This window comes from Prionailurus bengalensis, chromosome E1, assembly GCF_016509475.1.
Source record: "Prionailurus bengalensis isolate Pbe53 chromosome E1, Fcat_Pben_1.1_paternal_pri, whole genome shotgun sequence".
In the NCBI taxonomy this organism is placed as follows: Eukaryota; Metazoa; Chordata; class Mammalia; order Carnivora; family Felidae; genus Prionailurus; species Prionailurus bengalensis.
In genome coordinates, this window is record NC_057347.1 from 31,036,424 (window position 1) to 31,058,644 (window position 22,221).

Sequence of the window (22,221 nt, forward strand, 5' to 3'; positions counted from 1 at the left end):
TTCTATCAGAGCAACATGTACACTACAGTCATTGAACTTCCTCAACAGAAATGACCTATGTATTGGTCTTCCTGCTTATTGTTTGTTTTCCTTAACTGTACATAAGCTCAGCAAGGATAGGGATCATGTTTCATTCATCCCTGTTTACAATGAACCTTGCCTGACACATAGTAGGCCCTTGAAAATATTTGTTGGATAAATACATAGCACCATATTCTTGTTCCTTAGAACACTTACCACAATTTGTAAGTATATAATTAAACTTTTAAAAGATGTACAATTCATATATATAAAAAAAAATTTCAAGGGAAATAAAGTATTAATAGACAAATATAAAATACTGTACAAACTATTAGCTGGTGGTAGTTCACAATCTCAACATTAAACTTTGTTTCATCCCTTTCAAAAAAACAAAAAATAAAAATAAAAAAACAAAAAAAAATAAAAATAACTAAAATAAAGGCTACATAAAAATAAGTAAAAATACAATTAATCTATTAAAAAAAAAAAGATGTACAATTACTCTCCATCAAATGTATGCTCTGGGGAGGCCATGTCTATTTTATTCTCTCACTCAACACACAGTGTCTGACACATAGCAGGTACTCGATCAATATTTGTTGAAGAAAGGATGAGAGGGAAGGAAGGAATAAAAGCGATGAGATGATCGAGGGAGGGAATAGATCCTAAAGAAGAATGCTTTTACAGCAGTATTCGGAGACTATGGTAACAATTCAAATACAAGCTAAAACCACTCAATCCATCATTCAGTTGTTTTGCTCATATAATGTAAACATCTGTACCTTTGGAAACAGCTAGAGGAGTCAGCATTTGCTCATAACACAGATGTTTGATGTTATATAGATACAGCTGAAACTATCATTTTATTTTCTATTAGTGCTGCCAATTTGAACAGATCTGTGCTTCTTTAAGATACATACTTCTTAAATGAGTGCTGTGCTATTTAGTCAAGACCAGAGTGTTAGGAAGCCTTGACCATGTGATGCATGTTCAGTGAAATAACCTGGAATTTGTTCCAATTTCCTGACAGTAATGTTATAGCATAATGGTTGCCTAAGAACTTTGGTTATCATCAAAATATTAATGGATTACAAAGGCAAAATTTCACAAACCCAGTGTAAGTATATTTTTTTATATTTAAAAATATAAAATCTGCCATATTACTTGACATACTATAGAACTGGAGAGTGTTTCACTTTCCAGTGTGCATACTCATTAAAAAAGAGAGAGAGAGATTATAACAGTAGATTGTAATAACAAGAAAGATTCTTTGAAGAGAATAGCTCAAAAAATATTTGTTTAGTACAATATCAAATTAAAGAGTCACAGTTTCTGCCTACCAAGAATTCCAAGATGACATCAGACAAAGAAAAAGAAATTTCTTTAAGCAGACAAAAAGTACATTATTTTTTTTAAAAAACCTAACAGTGAATCTTTAAATATTTACCTCCTGAGAAATTTCTCTCTAGAAAGATTCTTAATTATACTTTGTTTATTAGCTCATCTGCATTATAATAGCACTATGCACTTGTTTTTCATTAACAAAAGGTTTTGATTAAAAACTTTACACAGATAGTAGCTCTATGTAGCTGACTCATATTTTATTATTAGTGGTAGGTGTGCAGAAAGGGAATACACTGGTTTTGTACAGGAAATACTACAGAGAATTGAAATCTAGGTCACATAACTGAGCACTGCTATAAAAGAACAACAAAGGGCCAATGTGTTTTTTTTGCCTTTCACTCAAATAAGAAAATCATGTTTAAACAAAAGTTAACAATTAAATGCTTTGTAATTACATTTGGTTAACTTACATGATAATTAGTTATAACCATAATTATCCTTTTTGACCTCATAGTCTTAACACGTTACCTTCATATTTAAGAGGCTATATTCAGTGTGTACTAAGAGCAACCACTAGACAGAAAGCCAGATAATAAAATTTGTGCTTCTGTGAAATCTTTTATCTGGAAATACCAATTAAGTTTCTGTGAAATCTTTTATCTGGAAATACCAATTAAGTTTCTGTAGCGTCATTAGGCAGTAGAGTGAAGACAGGGAAACTTGGCATGTTACATGGCAAGCCAACAACCAAATAGAAAAGAAAGCCTGCTTGCTGCCCTGTGCATTCCAACAGATTTCCTTTGCTTCCATGGTTTTCTGAATGTGATATCACAGTGAACACACATCTGTGTGTTGTGATTTAGGTGCTTGATGGCTTTTGGAAACAACACAAGTACGACAAAGTATTTAGATAACAAAATGTCTAAGCTATATTCTCAAATGAGAATATGCTCCACAGCAATGTTTTGAATGCACTGATCAGGTCTTCAGGAAATGGTACTATCTCCTTTGAGCATTAAAACAAAAAATACATTACAAGTGTGTATTCCTTTTTTTTAAAGTTACAAATGTGTATTTCTCCTGAAACTTTTTAGTCCCTGAGACATGAGAAAATAAATAGCTTAGATGTTTTAGTTTAAATATAAACAATCAAACAAGTCATTATTTTCTGGCGTTTGTCTTTGCTCCTGTATTGAACCACTAATGCTATAAGGCAAGAGGCCTAAGCTGTATCATGTCTGTCCCTAACAATTCAGAAAGAGAATTGAAGAAGTCTTCCTCTGTTATTTCTCACTGTTGGTAAACCCAGGGCGTGAATTATTTCTGATCAGTCAACTTGAGTTCAGATTTGACTCCTGAGCTGTAAATATAAAAAATAATCCTAGGTGCTGGGAGATGATGTTTCTATCTCCTAACAAATGTCATTACTTAGGTGTGCTTCCCTTTGCAATTTCTTTACAACTCTGAGCTTCAGGTTCATTACTGTCAGAACCCTGCTGAGGAATTACTATTATAAATTGTGACCTGGTAACAGTCACAAATATGCGAGTAAACAGCTTATTTAAAAATAATTGCATCCTTGTACTTCATTACAGAGAAAACAAACAGTGGTTTCTACTTCACAGAACAACAACAAAAAGAGGGTGTCGTTAAAAATTCACGAAATGCTTGAACAAAATTTGCTCTTCTATTTGGGAAGAAGAACGTAATTTGTCACTCTTTGGGAGAAAAGTTCAAGGTTCAAGGCTGAGGCAAACACAAATGGCCGCATTAATGTGATCTTCCTCCTAGCCCACTCCTAACGAATGAAAACATACAGAGAATGAGGTTGATAGCTGTTGGCTGGATTCAGCACATCCAAGTCTTCTGTTGTTCAACTCCCTAGGAAGTCATATTACATACTGATATATTTTCCTTAACTTCAGATTAGAAAAAAGAGCTAGATGATTTAAGAACTTTGTTTAATGTATTTATATTTTTAAAAAGAGCCAATGTGTTTCCTAAGGAAGTCTTTGAAGGTTGATTTACTGCAAGATACTCAGAAAAACCTGCAGCAGTCTGTTTCCTTAAGTTAATGTCAATTCACCATCTTCTCAAGCAATAAAGTAGCATTTTGCTGTTCATACAAACCCTCCAACCCAAAGCACAGCAATGCACTTGACAGAACTTTGTCAGTACCTTATCGATAAAGACAGATCCACCTTTGGATTACAGCCTACATTATAGGAGGAAGACAGAGCAAGGATGTGTTCAAGAAAGGCTAAAGTTGGCCAAAAAACCTTGCTCATAAAGAAAGGATATTGTAGATACTTCAACTCTTCTTTTTTGGATCCCCAAATCAGGACAGTAATTAAAAGGGTGCCAAAACACTCAAAATCAAGGTTGGCTCTGGAAAATAGATCCATGATTGTCATGCCCAAAGGATCCATTGAGTTTGATGGGGCGGACTCGGGGCGGGGTTTTGTTTTCAATCATGAAACCACCAGAGAGGTGTTGCATCTTTTATGGCCATGTTCTGCCTTGATGCTATTTGACCAATTATTTTCCTGAAGTACACAGGATAAAGGGTAATTTGACCAATTATCCTTTCCTGAAAGAAAAAAAAAGAAGAAGTAGAAGAAGAAGAAGAAACTGTTTTCCCTTGGGTTCTCTCTTACTTAAATAGTTCACAGTTAGCCTAGTCTTAGAGACATTTCTGTCACAAAGTCTGCACACAGCGCACACAGTTGTGATGCGCTGCCCTAAGGGACATATTACCGTTAACGGCCCATCCAGTCATTTGATTATCATTGTATGGTTAATGGCTTTTTAGGATAATAACTCTGATACAGACAATCAAATGCTTTAATTAGTTTATTACCCTTTTTTATTGCAGAACAGATCTAGGCCATATTTGACTTTAATGTGAGGGTACAGTGTGGTACAACTTTAAGGCCATTATAGACAACCATAATCCTCAACTGGGTTCCTCAGTTTCTCATTTTAGTTAAGTCTCCAGGAGTAGAGGTGGCTCCTACCCTAGATCTTATTCGTAAACAATGATTTGCACATCAAGACAAATGACAAAAGTACAAAACATCAGGAGAATGATAGACAAAATGACAAATGGGATGAGAAGCTTTCCAAAAGACTGCCAGGGGAGGGGAATATGGAATAAGTAAGCTTGGAAAGGTGGAAAGGGTATGGGGTCAACTCTTGTATCCCAGATATCAGACCAAATGAGCTTATAAAAGAATTGGTTGTTCCTACATTTTACAGGTGGGGAGACCGAGGCCTAGACAGGTTATGAACCTCATCAAGGTCATGTTGCTCATAAGAGGAAGATATGGGATTTGAATCCAGGAGACCTGGTTCTTGAGTCCACACTGTTAGCCACTGTGCTCCTTTTCCCATTATATAAAAAAACAACATAAAAATGTCAGAAGTTTTAAAAAGTTGGGGAAAAAAAGGGACTGAAAGTTAACGAGGCCAAAATGTAACTAATGGTTGCCTCTTGGTACTGGATTATGAGCAAGTTTTCCTGCTTGTTCATTCTTTTCAGATCTTTGCAAAATAATGAAAATAAAGTTTAACACATTTTTTATGTCAGCAGACAATAAAATAAAAATATTGCTGGCCTAACTAACATTTTCCCTCTTATCTTAGCACTTCTCGATTTAGAAAAACTAGGCACACATTTAAATGACACGTTGACAGCTATCGGAGCACATGGCATCCCTCTCTAGAAAATCACAGAAACCTGGGCCCAGGCAAGAACATGTTCAGATTAAGTAACTTCCAACATATGCTGTAGGATCAGTTTAGATTCAGTTCCATTTCCCATACCTTTCTTCCCTTAACCCTAACCTTGTTTGTTTTTTTTTATTTTCAAATATTTTTTTTAATATTTATTTTTGAGACACACACACACACACACACACACACACACACACACACACACACACAGTATGAGTCAGGGAGGGGCAGAGAGAGAAGGAGACACAGAATTTGAAGCAGGCTCCAGGCCCTGAGCTGTCAGCACAGAACCCGACTTGGGGCTCGAACTTACAAACTGCAAGATCATGACATGAGCTGAAGTCAGACGCTCAACCAACTGAGCCACTCAGGCCACCCAACCCTACACCTTTTAAACTAGAGTTACATAACTGATATTTACAATATGAACAGGAGGTCTTAAGAGATATTGAAATGCCCCATGAATCACAGAAGAAAGATTCAACTGACATTCGAGACAGTGTTGGTGTAAGATGCATATCTGCCCTCACCAATCTACCGAAGATTCTCTCGTAAAGGTCACAAATCCTTACAGTCAAAGCTGGCCCATTTCCCACATATTGTCCTCTTGTTACCAGCATTTAGTACCACTTTCCAATCTCTCCTTGAAATTCTCTTTTCCTGTTTTGTTTTTGCTTTTTTTTTAAACCTCCCAGCAATATTCTTAGTTTCTACTTCTATCATCCTTTCTGTTCCCCATCTGGCTCCCCTTCCTCCTCTAAGTTGTCCCTGACTTTTCTTTCTTCCCCTGTTACACCTTTTCTCTGCAATATTAGGGCTTGAATTATCAGAACCATAAGAATAATCCCTGCAGCAACATTTCCAACCCTGTAGTCCCTCCCTATCTCCCTCTAGATGTCAGTATTCCTAGTGCTAGTGTGTAATACAGAACTTGTCCTTCTTCTGGGTTACTTGTGAATTTTCATGGTTCTACCACCTGCCGATAATCCAGGCTCAAAAATTCAGTGCCATTTTGATTTCTCTTCCTTGTTTCTCTCTTTATCCTATGTGACCTACCTCTATGATCTTATTCACTTAGTTATTCAATTCCTACATATGGAGGATGGACTGCTGTAATGATGGATTCTGGGGCTGTGGTGGTGAAGAAGGTGAGTAAGGACTCTGCCTTCCTGGAGTTTATATTCTAGTAGGGCAGACACAATTTCAGGGAGCAATTAGTGCTTTTAAAAAAACAAATAACAGTAGAGGAATCATGAGTGATCGGTAGTGGTAACAGGGGCTAGTTACTATGTTAGATAGATTGGCTAGGAAAAGCCTCTTCAGAAGATGATATTAGAATACAGACAGGGGTGTGAAAGTGAGCCTTGTGAAGATCTGAAGTAAGACCAATCCAGGGAGGTAGAACCGCAAGTACAAAGGTACTGGGGTGGAAATGAATTTGGTATGTTTGAAGAACTATAAATAGACCAATGTGACTGGTCCAAGATGTCATGTGGATGATAGGGTCTGGTTTATGCATTAAAGACCACTAGAGGATAGACTGTAGGGGAGAAGTAATAGGAAGTAATTGCTATTTGTTTTTAAACATCCACATTCTCAGGCAATACCCATAATCATTGAGCCCCTTTATATAAATGAAAGTTTCAATTCAACAAATATGTAATCTCCTAACTCATAAATAAGGACATTATGAGTTTAAATACTTTATTTCCTTAGTTTAGATGAAAACAATTATCATGTTTCTGAAATGGACAGTAAGCAATGGAGCATCTATTTTTGATCATTTTCTACTTATATGTTATATAAATTAACCCAAATCTTTTGGGCATTTTGTCATCAGTAATGTCCAACAGCAAATTAAATTAACAAAGTATTTATAAAAACTTCACAGATTGCCAGAAATGAGGTACAACGGACCAGGCATTCAGTGTACCAAACAGGAATGAATAATGCTAAAATTATGTTTCCACTAGGGGTCTACAAAGAAGGAAGCTGAAAATAAAATGAATAAAAGATAAAGGCATTTCAATTATTGTCAGGTTATAAAAGGTTTGTACTTTTATGTGATGTGAAGATAGAGAATGGAGGCATAGCAAATGAGTCCATTATGTCAGTATCATTTGGAGTCAGACAATTAAGCTTCTGGCATCTACCAACACTGAATATGTCTCATATAAAACTGAGCACAACTTGGTAGACTGAAGAGAAAAAAAGACAATTATGAAATAATCAGTATTCATATTAGGCTTTTAAGGTTCCTTTTATTTACAAAAAGCAATTCATTCATTTATGTATTCTCTGGGTTTATTCATTTGCTTCCCTGTACATAAATAAATGTCATGCTTGCTTTTTCATTCCCAAAAGTCTAAGAGGGGAAGAACACCACAGTAGGGAAGGATGACTTTCTTTCTTATTAGGTTTATGGGTTAGGTAACTTAACAAGGAATTCATTCATCAAATGGTCTTGGAGAATCAATCATGTGTCAAGCACTGTAATAGGTAGTGAGAATGCTAAGCTGAAAGAGACAACATCACATGGTGAGGAAGGAAAGCAGCTCTCTTTGTAAGATTCATGACAGCATTTCTAACATAATGGCAGCCGTTTCTAGAGGCTGATGCCTTAATTAAGCTTGTAAAAAAGTATCCTTTCCATCCCTCTTCCCCCCCCCCCCCCACCGCCCCCCGCCAATATTTCCTTTGGATAGAAAAGAGTCAAAGAGGTGAAGGAGGTAGAAAAGAGTCATCTCATGGGGAGTATGAAGGTTGACTCAAAGCTCTAAATGTAATTTGTATCTTTTATTCTAATAGAAAGGAACGTTCTATTCCAGGGAAAATTCTAGCCATGCCATTCTGAAGGTTGTTTTCTCAACTGGGAAGACAGAAGCAAATGGCAGTAGTTGATATTTTCTATTACTGTGTAACTGGTTGATGATATTTTCTATCACCGTGTAGGAAACTACCACACATTTGACTAGCTTAGACTAATACACATGTATTTATTATCTTACAGCTTCTGTGAGTCAGGAGTCTGGGCGAGGCATAGCCAAGTACTCTGCCTAGGGTCTCACAAGGCTGCAGTCTCATCTGGGGTTTGACTGGGGAAGGTTGTTACTGTCAACAGAATTCAATTCCTTGCGGTTTTAGAACTGAAGGCTTCATTTTCCCTGGCTACCCACCTGAAGCTGCCTTTGGCTTCTTGCCATGTGGGTCTCCCAACGTAAGAGCTCACTTCTTTGAAGCCAAGAAGGAGTAGGAGGCTCCAGCAAATGGGCACTAAAATCTTATGCAATATTATCATGTACATCCTGTTTTTGCTGTGTTCTGTTGGTTAGAAGTAAATCACAGGTCCTGCACATACTCCAGGGGACAGGATCACAGAAAGTATGAACACTGGGAAGGAGAGATCATGGAAACCCTTACTCAAAGAGAGTCTACTACATTACCTAGACTTTTCCCCCTCTATGTTAATTTAACATACCAAATCTACTTTCTCTTTATCTTCAAATATAGCTTTTTCATCTTTAAAAGTTTTTTTCAAAAGCGTAGGTTGATCCTGGCTTTAACATTCCTGCCACTATTCTTAAGCGTTCTTGTTAGTTCTAGGTTGTCTCTTTCTCCAATGTTTGTATATTTGTTTGAACATCTAAGCTCATCAAAGAACTCTGAAATTCCCCTTGATTATATGTACACCTCTGCCCTTTCCTTCTTGTTGACACTGTAAGGAAAGTTCTGCAGTAGAGTTCATCTTTTAGGAATTATTACTCCATAAGCCACATTCCCATCCATAGTCTCTAAACATGAGAAGATGTTTAGAGAACATGAGAACATTTTAACCCAAGTTTAAAATAAAACAAAACTGGACTCTGGAATCTGTGGTATATGTCTAGATAAATACACAATTCCTGGAACCTGTGGTATATGCCCAAATATATATATAATTAAACAACTGCATCCTCTTTAGATTCTTTTGGTAGAACTACAATCCCAGCAGGTTTTACAATAGTTGAAGTGCTTCCCTATTATAACAGTTTGGTACACACCAGCCTATGATCCACTTTAATGAAAACATCACTCATATTCTTTTTCTGCCTGGGCTATTCAAGGTCCACTTTTACAGATTTACTTTGGTTTCTTTCTTTTTTTCAGCTCTTTTTGAAGCATCACCCTCCCTGACATTCATGGATTTCTTATAGGAAACTGCCTATAGTCTCACTCCCCTTCTATCAGATCTGGAAGAAAGGTGTGGTCATTCATGGAAATATTTTGGTCTCAAAGCCCCCGTTGATGGTGTGTGGCACCCACCTAGGGTTAGTATGCATGAGAGGGAAGAGTTAATTCCATTCTTCCACAAGTCTCTCCTATCTCATGACTGCTTGCTTGCTTGCTTTCTACTAGAGGGGCATCCTCAACATGAGCAGAGTCTGATCTTAGTGTCTGATATGTAGGTACTCAACAAATATTTATGGAAAGAACTGGCTAACGTCTATTTGTGTGGATTTGCTATATATTACATTCATTCATATGATGGGTATTTATTTCTATTTTTAAAAATCCTAGGAATGAAACTAGGATCTAGTAATTAGATGTTACTAAATTGTAAAGATCAAGATATGCAAGATCCTTGGTCTCAAGGGGCTCATACTTTAATAGAGGAGACAGACAATAAACAAGTAAACCATGAAAAAAAAATAGTGTGAAGTCCTATGAAGAGAATAAAATACGGGAGTGAAAGAGAGAGCTGGAGGTAGAGAGGAGGCCAACATTAAACAGATTATTGGGGTGCCTGGCTGGCTTAGTCAGAGCTTGTAACTCGACCTTGCGGTTGTGAGTTCAAGCCCCATGTTAGGGGTAGGGATTACTTAAATAAATAAAATTTAAAAGAATAGATTGTTATGAAAGCAAACAGGTTGAGGATTGAGTGATACCACGAACTGGCCTTCTCTATCCATACTGTCCTGTTTTTCCCAAGCATACCAGGAGCATTCTATCAGCATTACTATTTGGCGCATTCTTCCACCAGGTATCTATAAGGTTTTTTCCTTTCTCATATGAGTGGAATGCCTGTGGAAGTCTAGTGTAAGGGTTCACAGTGAGCTGGTGGCTAGCTGTACCCATTCCCGGGAAGTTTTACTACTGGTATCTTCTATATAAACTCAGCAAGTTTTCCCTCTCCTTATACAAGACTATGACATTTGGAGAGCCCTTGAGGTTGCTAGTTAGACATAAACTTTATTGTTTCAAACTTCATTGCCGTGAAATAAATTTGAGCTGAAGCTGGGTTTCTTTATTGCTCTTTTAAAGAATGAAATGTTACTTGGCAACTGTTTTTAGGCATTTTAGCACTTGGTTTCTTACACGTTCTCAGTGGAGTAATTTAATAACGATAGATTACATAAATCGACATTAGTAGAGATCTTTCACCACCTTCTAAGGTTTCTTGCTTTCAAAAGAAAAAAGAAAAAAGAAAAGAAAAAGGGGGTGGGGTGGGGAGAGAATAGTTTATATCAGATTAGGTTGCAAGAACAAAATACTCTTTTTACATAATGACAATGAATGATGAAGATTATAATGATGAAGATAATGATGATATATATTGAGTCCTACCAGGTGGGAGCCACTTTAAACATTATCTTTAATCAGCTAGCCTCTTCAGATACATTATTTTAATCCTCTAAACAATTTTATGAGTTGGTGATATCTCCAATTTCATAGATGAAGAAAATGAGACTCAGGGAGACTACAGAACCCCCGAAGCATAAATCTATTAGGTGGCAGGCCTAGATTTTGAACCTTACAAGGTTCAAAGTATAGTCTTTTTACTATACTATTCTGCTTCTGTACAAGTAAAAATGAATCTATCTTTTCGACAAAGATATGATTTAGGGTACAAACAACTATTTTTTTTATATAAAAACTAAAGGCAATTTCACAAATGATACTTCATCTTATCCTGTGACGTAATGAGCCTTAATGCTCCTACTTTCCATTTCATAAATGGAACAAAACTGAGGTTGAGGAATTTACCTAAGGTTTAAAAAATCTTGTTCAAGAAGCAAGTTTTTCTCACTTCCAATGCTCCTTCTCTGTCCCACTTGGACTTTTACTTTCATTAGCATTTGGTGGTTATTTTAAAGGAACAAGAGGGGCACCTGGGTGGTTCCATCAGTTAAGCATTCAACTTTGGCTCAGGTCATGATCTCACAGTTTGTGAGTTCGAGCCCCACGTAGGGCTCTGTGCTGACAGCTCAGAGCCTGAAGCCTGTTTCGGATTCTGTATCTCCCTCTCTCTGCCCCTCCACCACTCATACTCTGTCTCTCTCTGTGTCTCTCTCTCTCAAAAATAAATAAACATTAAAAAAAAAATAAAAAACCCCCAAAGGAACAAGAAACACAAGCAGCATCGTATAGTCCCAAGACCTAATCATTTTTAGTCTAACTGGTGATGTTGGTTACATAAGTTCATAAAGTCGCACATTTTTGAAAAATATTATTAAAGATTAAGTTTTTGACTCTATATCTTCCATTTCAAGATTTTTATCAGGGCACATTTATTATTCCTTCTGTATGCATTGTTTTGTAAATGCTTCCAAAAAGAAATTTTTTACTGTGAGGTTTCCATTATGCTTAAAACTTACTTTTAAAAGGGATGCTTTAAATTTTAGAATTAACAAATGCTCACACTAAAAAAAGAAAAAAAATCAAATATAAAGGTTTCTAAAAAAAACAAATACAAAAACAAACACATATTCTCCCAATCTGACCTGAGAAAGCCACTGCTACCAATGAGTTAGGTATCCCTCTCTACCTGACTGGAAGTTATTAAAACTCCTTAAGCCTTACTGCTTTATTCTGAATATTTGTAAATTATGCAAATTTAAGATGAGGTAAATTTTGGCCAATTCTAACTGACATAAAAAACGAACTCTAGGGGCGCCTGGGTGGCTCAGTCAGTTAAGCATCCAACTTCGGCTCAGGTCACGATCTCATGGTCCGTGAGTTCGAGCACCGCGTCGGGCTCTGTGCTGACAGCTCAGAGCCTGGAGCCTGTTTCGGATTCTGTGTCTCCCTCTCTCTCTGACCCTCCCCCACTCGTGCTCTATCTCTCTCTGTCTCAAAAAAAAAAAAATTAAAAAAAAATGAACTCTAAAACACAATCTTATATTTATATAGTGCTTTGCATTTACAAAGCACTTTTATACTAGTTCCCTCAATCCTTGAGACTTAGGAAGACTGTATCCCTACTTTACAGACAGGAGGCCAAGACTCCAAGAGGTCATCATAGCTTATCAAATCTAAGATACCACTGAGAATACCACATCTTGCCATTTTATATGCTCAAAAAAAAGGAAAAAAATCCAATTCAATTGTGACATAATGACTTAACTGTACACCTGTGAGATTTGTAGGACTTAATATTAGAAGATCCGAGTTAGGGGTCTGGCATTGCCCTTTCCAAGCATGTGACTGAAGTAAACTATTCAAGTTATCTAAGCCTTGATCTTTTTTTTTTTTTTTTTGAGAGAGGGAATGAGCACACGAGTGGGGGAGAGAGACAGAGGGAGAGAGGGAGAGGGAGAGGAAAGGGAGAGAGAGAGAGAGAGAGAGAGAGAGAGAGAGAGAATATTAAGCAGGCTCCGTGCCCAGTGCAGAGCCTGATTCCATAACCCTGGGATCATGACCTGAGCCAAAATCAAGAGTGGGATGCTCAACCGACTGAGCCACCCAGGTGCCCTGAAATATATGACTGTTTTATTAACATACAATATATATATTTTTAAGTAGGCTTCCCACCCAGTGTGGAGCCCAACACGGGGCTTGAGCTCACGACCCTGAGATCAAGACTGGAGCTAAGATCAGAAGTCACATGCTTAACCAACTGAGCCACCCAGGTTCCGCTTCGTATCTTTTAAGTTAAAAACAATAATGTCTATCTCACAGGCTTGCTGCGAGGACATATGGATGTAAAATGGTACTTTCAAAGTGTAAAACTGATAAAAATTTTAAAATCTCCTATATCTATGGCATTATTATCTTTAAATATATTTATCTGTAGTGGTAATATTAATACTCTGTTGTTGAAGGCAGGAACTTCTGGATCTTCACTCAAGTGTTGTATCATATTAAATAATTATTAAAGTCATTACTGCACATGACTGCTACTGCCACTGTCTCCCCTGAGATGAGCTGTTAATACTCTGTCCTCAGATGAACTCCAGAGAACACCTATTTCATTAACCCAAAAGCATGTATTCCATTTGGATGAGGACATTTTCAGGCCTCGAGGGAAAATATTCCTTTCTGGCACCATTCACATTTTGCTTGTCCAGTTATAACTGGATAATCCTACAGGAGCAAAACATGAACCCCACTGTAGACGCTCTATTATTGCAGTCAGTTTTAATTGTGAAAGGAATTGGAATTCATTTTTTGAAAGAGAGATAATGTACTATACTATTTTTTAAAAATTTTTAATGTTTATTTATTTTTGAGAGAGAGAGAGAGACAGCGAGAGGCAGAGTGCAAGCAGGGAAGGGGCAGAGAGAGAGGGAGACACAGAATCTGAAGCAAGCTCCAGGCTCTGAGCTGTCAGCACAGAGCTGGACGCAGGGCTCAAACCCACAAACTGTGAGATCATGACCTGAGCCAAAGTTGGACGCTTAACTGACTGAGCCACTCAGATGCCCCAATAATGTACTATACTTAAACATCAATGCCTTCTTTCATTTTTGAAGCAGGCTTTGTATTTTTTTTTTTTTTGCCTTTGTGTTGGAAATCATTCTGTGTTACAGTGTGTTCACCCATGTTAGTACTAAGATATATAGGCTTTTACCTGAATAAATCCTAGATGTTGCACATCCTGCAAGCCCCTTGACAACTATATTCCTGCCTGGTGGGAAGAATTAAGTCTCATTCATTTGGTCATGCCCTTCATAGCTCACGGATGCTGGCAGCATATGTGATTAAAGTATATATATGAAACACTTCCTTGGAAATGATCTTCTATGAAAATGCCTATCATGTGGTAGCTCTGGGATTGATTCATACTAGACAGTTTTTGGGTATGGTAAATACTGGAAATATGGTGGCTTTTTATGACTGACAAACTATTATGTTTGCTTCCTATGTACCGATAGAAAACAGTAGATAGTTACTATAGATTTGGCATTATTAAATAACTTCAGCACTTCAAGTCTCAGGAATGTGTTTAATGAAAAAGGCAAATACCCAAGAGTTAATTAATGTGCAGAAGGAACAATAGGAAAATATGAGATAGTTGAAGATTGAAGATGACAACAGATAATTGCTTTGTGCTTCTGGACTTCTGGTTACTCACTGACCTTGTATGTGCGTGAATATTAAGTTTAAACATGAATACTGAATTTCACGTGTTTCAAAATGTTATATACACTGATGAAATACTAAATCTCTTTTTAAAAATGAATATTTGTTCCTTGCTATTCAAACCTAGCCCAAGCTACTATCCTGTCCCAAGTCAGTCACTGCAAAACCATGTAGTCTTTCTGCTTTTTTTACTCTGCTACTCTTACAGCCCACTTTTAAACAAAAGCAAGAATGAGCTTTTAAAAATGTAGATCAGATCAGGTTTCTTCTCCTGCTTAAAACCACCGACGGCTCCTATGACACTCAAAATAACATGCAAACTCCTTAGAATGGTGTTCAGAGCCCTGTATGGTCCAGCTTCTTTCTCTATCTTTACCCTTAGCTCATGTTAACTCCTCTGTTTGCTAATATGTATCAGCAACTCAGAATTTCTCCTAAGTCCCTCCAATATGTCAAGATTGCTCCTATCTGACTATAGATGCTGGAGAGGATGTGGAGAAACAGGAACCCTCTTGCACTGTTGGTGGGAATGCAAACTGGTGCAGCTGCTCTGGAAAACAGTGTGGAGGTTCCTCAAAAAATTAAAAATAGACCTACCCTATGACCCAGCAGTAGCACAGCTAGGAATTTACCCAAGGGATACAGGAGTACTGATGCATAGGGGCACTTGTACCCCAATGTTTATAGCGGCACTCTCAACAATAGCTAAATTATGGAAAGAGCCTAAATGTCCATCAACTGATGAACGGATAAAGAAATTGTGGTTTATATACACAATGGAATACTACGTGGCAATGAGAAGGAATGAAATATGGCCTTTTGTAGCAACATGGATGGAACTGGAGAGTGTTATGCTAAGTGAAATAAGTCATACAGAGAAGGACAGATTCCATATGTTTTCACTCCTATGTGGATCCTGAGAAACTTAACAGAAGACCATGGGGGAGGGGGAGAAAAAAAAAAACGGTTAGAGAGGGAGGGAGCCAAAACATAAGAGACTCCTAAAAACTGAGAACAAACTGAGGGTTTATGGGGGGTGGGAGGGAGGGGTGGGTGGGTGATGGGTATTGAGGGCACCTGTTGGGATGAGCACTGGGTGTTGTATGGAAATCAATTTGACAATAAATTTCATTAAAAAAAAAAGATTGTGCCTATCTCAAGGTTTTCATACTTGGTCAGAAAAACTCGTCCCATAGATTTTCTCCTGGCTGAATCCTGGCTCAAAAGTCATCTCTTCAAAGAGGTGTAGCATTCTCACTTATACATCACCTGGTTTTATTGTATGTACAACAGTCATCACTGTCTGGGATTGTTCACTTTGCTAATTTGATTGTCCATTTTTACCCTTATAATTTACTGAAGCAGCTTGACAGTAGGGACTTTGTATGCTATTATCCCACTGCCTAGGTCACAGTCTGACTCATTGCAGATACTCAATAAATAGATCGTGAATAATGAATTAATACATCTAAATGGTTACTTCAAAAAAAATATTTTAAAGAGACAGAGTGCAAGCAGGAGAGAGGGGCAGAGGAAGAGAGAGACCGAATCTCAAGCAGACTCCATGCTCAGTACAGAGCCCAACGTGGGGCTCGATCCCATGACCCAGGGATCATGACCCGAGCTGAAACCAAGAGTCAGATGCTCATTTGACTGAGCCACTCAGGTGTCCCAATGGTTACCTTTTCTTTATTTCTTAAATTTTTATTTATTTATTTTTCAGAGACGGTGAGGAGCAGAGAGAGGTGGGTACAGAGAATCTGAAGTGGGCTCCACATGGACAGCAGAGAGCTCTATGCAGGGCTCGAACCCATGAACTGTGAGATCATGACCTGAACGTCAGGCAGATGCTTAACCAACTGAGCCGCCCAGGTGCCCCAATGGTTACCTTTTCTTAAGTTACATATTTTTCTCTCACTTTTTTTTTCTGGAAATAAAACTGTACTAGGAAAGAAATTACTTATTTCCTTGAAGCTAACAATAATTCACTCATTTAAAGCAAAATTAAATAACCCAAGCAGAGTTTCTTTCCCAGAGATCACCCAAGATTTGATATATTTTCTTAACAGAACATCACAGCAGTGACCTACTTTCAATTTGCAACAATACAAGAGAATATAGGAGCTCACCATTTTCCTTGAATGGTAAGACAACACCAATATTTACAATGGGTATTATCTAGCTCTAAATGATCAAGTCACTAGAGAACAGATCTACTTTACTACAAAAACAGGTAAAATTGCCTCCAAATGGCATCAGAGACATGTAAACTATGCCCTTATTCTTGGATATCTATATCTATATATATCTATATATATCTATATATATATATATAGCCATAATAACTTTATGGAGAAGCAAATACCATCATGCCCATTCTAAATAGTATAGCTGACTTTCACCAAAAATATATGACTTCTGTTTTGATATACTCATGTTAGCTTATAAAAATGTGTGCTGGGAGAAACAAAAAAAAAGCAGTGATAACAGTTTGAGAATCAGACTAAGTACAATGAGAAGATGCTATATCAAGTCTGAGTTCTGGATCTAAAAGAAAAAAAATCATAAAGTCCTACAAATGTTGCAGTACGACATTTCCCCTTTTTCTCATAAAACCTTTTCCCATCTGCCTAAATAACTTCTAATTAGCTTCAGAATATAAAGACAAAAAGCATCTATTACTGACATTCTAATTTTAAAAGTTAAAATACTGCTAGTTTCAGACAGTAAGGAACATCTGAATTGATGCAGGAAGCTCCCACAGACAAATATATGTAATCAGATAGTCATTGCTTGGTAGGGGTAAAGTTCACCTTCATTTTCAGTTGGTTGAGTAAAAAATTATAGAATTATTCAACCATTCTATAACAGTTGAATATCCATAATTCTGCTATTATAAGAAATGCTGTGATCCAAATACTTATATATGCATTTTTAAGCACATCTTTCATTATTTTCTTTGCAAAATACCAACAGGTAGGATTGTAGGGTTAAAATAAATGACCAACAAAATATTATTTTTGACTTTCAAAAACAGTTTTCAAATAGATATCTTAAAAGCTCTCGATATATACTGCAAAACTGATTCCCAGAAATGTTGTGCCAAATTACATTCCCACCTGTAGTGGATGAGAATATTTACTTTCAACATTAATTACTGGCAGGCCCAGATGGCTCCTAAATTGGATGGATTTTTTTTTAATGCCTAATATATGAGTAACTTAAGAAAAGAAAGTGTATTCTCCACAGGAAGATTCCTGCTCCTTGCTTCCTTTGCTCAGGCATCATTTGGGTCCTCGTGGGTGTAGAAACCTTGGCTCCAGGTGCTCATCCCAACCTCATGAATCTCTGAAGCTTAAGAGCTCACTTATCATTACAGTTTTACTCTCTGTTCTTGGTGCAGGGAGACGTGAATTTTTTGGTTTTCATCTTTTAAATACACAAACATAATCTTAAATGTCATTTCTAAGTGTAGGAGCAGAATGGGGAGGTTTTGGCATGAGATCACTCTACCATCTTGGTAGATGGTAGTCTATTCTAAATCTTGACAGCTCTATTTTCTTGCTTTAACACTGTGGACTTTATCATGATCATATATTGGTATGCTTATGTATATATTTGTTTAAAAGATCTTGAATGAAATGTGTGTGTATGTATACACACACACACACACACACACACACGTTATGTATTTCTCTTTATAGAAACTTGATGTAGAGAACTCTACTCAGAATTGGATTTTGACCTTTGAAACAATGTGTGGACCCTCTGGTTGCACTGACATTTAACCACGTTGTTGTTGGAGTTACCCTCTCAAAGCTCTGGCTGGGGCTGGCCAGTGTATACTTGTGTTGTGAGTATAAGGATGATGCAGTAGTCTGAGGGGAGTGAGAGATGAGCCAAGACCAGAGGTGGCTGTGAAGAGTGGGATGGCATTTGGTGCAGAAGCCACTGTTCTGGGCTCCCTTTGCATTTAAAGTGTCCTGTGTGCCCCAGTGCATGTCGATGCATGTGCGCATGTCACTGTGTGTCTTTGCTGCCTAAGAGACCAAGCCCCAGTCAGCTTTCTGCTTGACACAGAATCTGTGTGAATCCTGAGGATTCCAAAAATGCCATTGACTCACCAAGATAAAAGAGGAAAAAGAGTCCATCTGCCCCCCTAGTGAGTCTTTGGCTTTATTCATTACCCCTTCAAATTAGAATGCATTAAGGGCTGTCCTCCTGCCAGAAGGACCTCCAATTATCCCATAATTGCCACTGTTGTTAGGCAGGGAGAGTAACAAGTTGGGCATTTGTGCTTTCCTTGTATGTGGCCTCCCCTGCCCTATCGAAGTTTTTGGGATTTGCCTGTAACTACAAGTGCTTTTGAAGATTTTTACTCTATTTTTATATTCCATCTATCATTTCCATGGGAATCGTGAAGGAAGGTGGATGCCTGTGTTTGTGCTGCCCATCTACGAGGAAGTCAGTAAGTTCTTATTAAAGATCTCCTATGGAATAGCTGACCAGTTATTATTTTATTATGCGTTTTAAAAGTAGAACTGCTTCTTCCTGCCTTTGTAACAGAATTATTTTGTGAAACTAGATGTCAATCAAAGATTTAAGTTCAAAACAAGTAGTTATTTCAAATAAAGATTACACTAAAACATTATGATATTGACCATGTAAATACTGATGGAGATCGATCGATAGAGGCACCTGTAGGGGTTCCAATACTGATTGAAAATGCCTATTTTGTCTACATGCTATTTCAGTGGAGGCAGTACAGTGGAACAGACCAAAATTTTGTTATAGTTAGCAAAAAAACAACTGAAAGATAAGATGCTGATTGAAGACATTTAGCCATGGTTTCCTGTGATGATTACATTATAACTCAAAATTGAAAATAACATTATATGTTATACATTAAGGAAAGCTCTCATCTGTCATATTTTTCAAATGGATCCAAACTGAAAGATTTAGACGATAGTTACTTAATACTTAGCACAGAGAAAAAGTAGTTTTAAATTAGCTGCTTTACATGATAATAATGTGGTATCAGCATTAGCAGCACCAGCAGTAGCAATGTCCATTAATGAACACCTTATACTACCAGGTGCTCCGTTGGCTACTTTACATGTATCTCATTTAATCCTCCAACCCTGCCAGTTTAGATATTATGAACTCCACCTTTTATATGAGGGAAGAGGACCAGAGGTTAATTAATTTGCCCAATGAAGTTGGATGGCTAACTGGGGTATTCCCTGGGGCACCTCCAAGGATCATCAGAAATTCTGCAGAGCACTGTTTACATGGGTTCAAACTGTTCCTCGAGGATGCCTCTATGATTCACATAATTCTCCATTGCTACAGCTATCCCGATGAGAGCTGGATGGCCAGGTTTGCAAGGCTGTAAAAAGCACTCGTGCCCTCTGTGACCCTACATCTAGGTTCTTAAGTTGGGGTTTATAAACACTCTGAAGATGGATGCAAATGTATATAATTGCACATGTCTGGTAACAGGGCTTTCTCCAGATTTCAGTAGAGGCCACCATCTAAAAAAGGTTCAGAATTATCTTCTAGATATTCCATCAGAGACTGGGTTTAAACTATAACACCCAAGAAATCTGATTCTCATTTCTGAGGAAATCCCATTGTATAACATCCTAGATTATACTTATGTTAAGAAGAAAGTAAAGGCAATTACCCAAGAGAAAATTCTGAATTGTAACTTGAAATAACCAGACAGTCACGCCAAAGGAAATGAGGTAGAGGCTGCAGCTGAATTATCTACCTCATGGTAGTAATTTTCTGCTTTCCATTACATATAGAAAAGCGACTGCATAAAGAGAAAGAAAATGAGCTGAGTTTATCTGAATTATCAAACTGAAAAAGATAGGTCATAAAAATTATGAAAGTACTGGGAATACATGCCAATGTTAGCAATTATATCTCTAAATAAATAAAAAAGACAACGCAGAAACTATTTGCTAGTTTAAACAGCAAATGAGGTACAATCTTACGACATAAAAAGTGCCGATGGAATTTTTCACTTCTCTTCCAAAGGAGTTCTGCTGAATTTCAAATATTTTCTTTGAATAATCATGTTTGACAAATGTAAAGGTTAATGTTAGCAAGGTAATTAAAATTAATGATGGCAGTGTCCGCTGGGCTATGTGTGTGTATGCAGGTGTTTCCCTCCACTGGTCCCACCCTAACTTAAAAATGTCTGATATTTTAAATTCTGAGTGTACACATAATACATTAGAAGTGATTATTTTCATCTATCCTGAAACCCACAGAATTTCTTCACATAGAGAGTTGTTATAGGGTTTTTGAAATATAATTTGATTTTTTTTAATGTAACAGGTTATACAAAATTAAGAAAAAAACCTCACTGCACAAATTGTGCATGGTTTCCAATTCTCTTTCTATAACATAGTTTTGAAGTTAAAATTTACCCCAAAGGGTCTTTGAATATTATCCTCTACAAAGCCAAACCATTTACTACACAGGACTTTACTCAAAACTTATTATTTGGGTATTTTGTGAACAAAGAGTGTTTTCTGTGCCTCTCTACATTTATATTTATATATATTTGATATCTCGTCCCCAGCATAGGGAAGATTAAGAGTGGCAAACAGAGACAGTGGAATGCTAGAGGCTAGCATAAAGACAACCAGCAGACAGACTGACATCAAGAGAAGAGACAGAAGAACAAACAAATTAAAAGGGAGTCCAAATCCATGAAGAGGCAAAAGTGCTGGGAGACAGGAGGAGGGAAGGATGGAAATGACTGATCACTTAAGCTCTCCCCAAGGATCTCCCTGTCTGCCGGGACACTGGCATTACTAAGCCTGTTCCCCTGCATCTTTCTAGCCCAGTGCTGACTCTGGGGGTGTCCAGGGACAGATCATGCAGTTCTTTAAGAGAGGTATTCTCCTGGCCCTGGCTCAGGAGGAAATGCCTGAGCCAGCAGCTCTGATGAGTGGGGAACTGGTTCAGCTATTCCATAGCCCTTTAATTAATTACCCTGCTGAGTGCCCCAGGGTCTGTTCCCAGTCTTCCCTGCCTGTGATCCTGGACATTTTTTTCACGGTTCTAGTTAACTTACTGTTTCAGCAGTTTTGTCTTTGATCTTTATTGTGTTTTGGGGTCTTTTGTTCAGCTGGGCTGTACCTTCCATTTTATTCCATCTGTTGTGTATTATTCAAAAATCCCTAAATGTTGGTTCTAACCTTCCAGGTTTCCAGTGCTGTTGTGGATTTATTTTTCTATCTGTTCTTCCATTTCAAAGAGACTTTGGATGGAAGTAGAGGCAAAAACATGCCTTAATCAGCTATCTTCTGTTGGAGGCCATTTCAGGCACTTTAAATAAAGTAAATATTCTCCCCCTACAAGGAGTGTATCGAGATTTTTATCAATTAGCTCTCAGTTTTACTATAGGCAAACCAACGCATTTAACAAAATTAAACTGTCAAGCTTGAAATCTCCTTTTGTTTTGTTAAATGAATTACTGGGGGGGGGGGGGAGTGAAAAAATGCAGAAAACTTACAATCCATATCAAGTATGGCCCGAACAGATTTAACAAGTTCCTTAGATTCAAGTGCCAGTGTTGCTGCGATGTTACGTCCGTTCCTTCCCAGGGGTGTGAGGGAAGTCTGAGAAGCTAACAAAGCTCTTCTTTCACTGTGATGGCAATAACGCAAAGATGAGCTTATTACACAATAAATAGCATCCATCTTGGCTGAATCTGAACTCTTGTGTACAAAAATATTTGTATTTCTGGGAATATTGAAT

The 22,221-nt window shown here is 37.5% G+C and overlaps 1 protein-coding gene across 1 annotated transcript in view; it reads right to left on the minus strand.

Annotated features, from left to right (window-relative positions):
* STXBP4 (syntaxin binding protein 4) overlaps window positions 1-22,221 on the minus strand; it is a 166,211-nt gene that overhangs the window by 43,274 nt on the left and 100,716 nt on the right. The window contains exon 17 of the mRNA XM_043584020.1: window positions 21,977-22,110. Within this exon, the coding sequence (XP_043439955.1) occupies window positions 21,977-22,110 (134 nt within the window). The remainder of the gene's footprint in view (window positions 1-21,976; window positions 22,111-22,221) is intronic.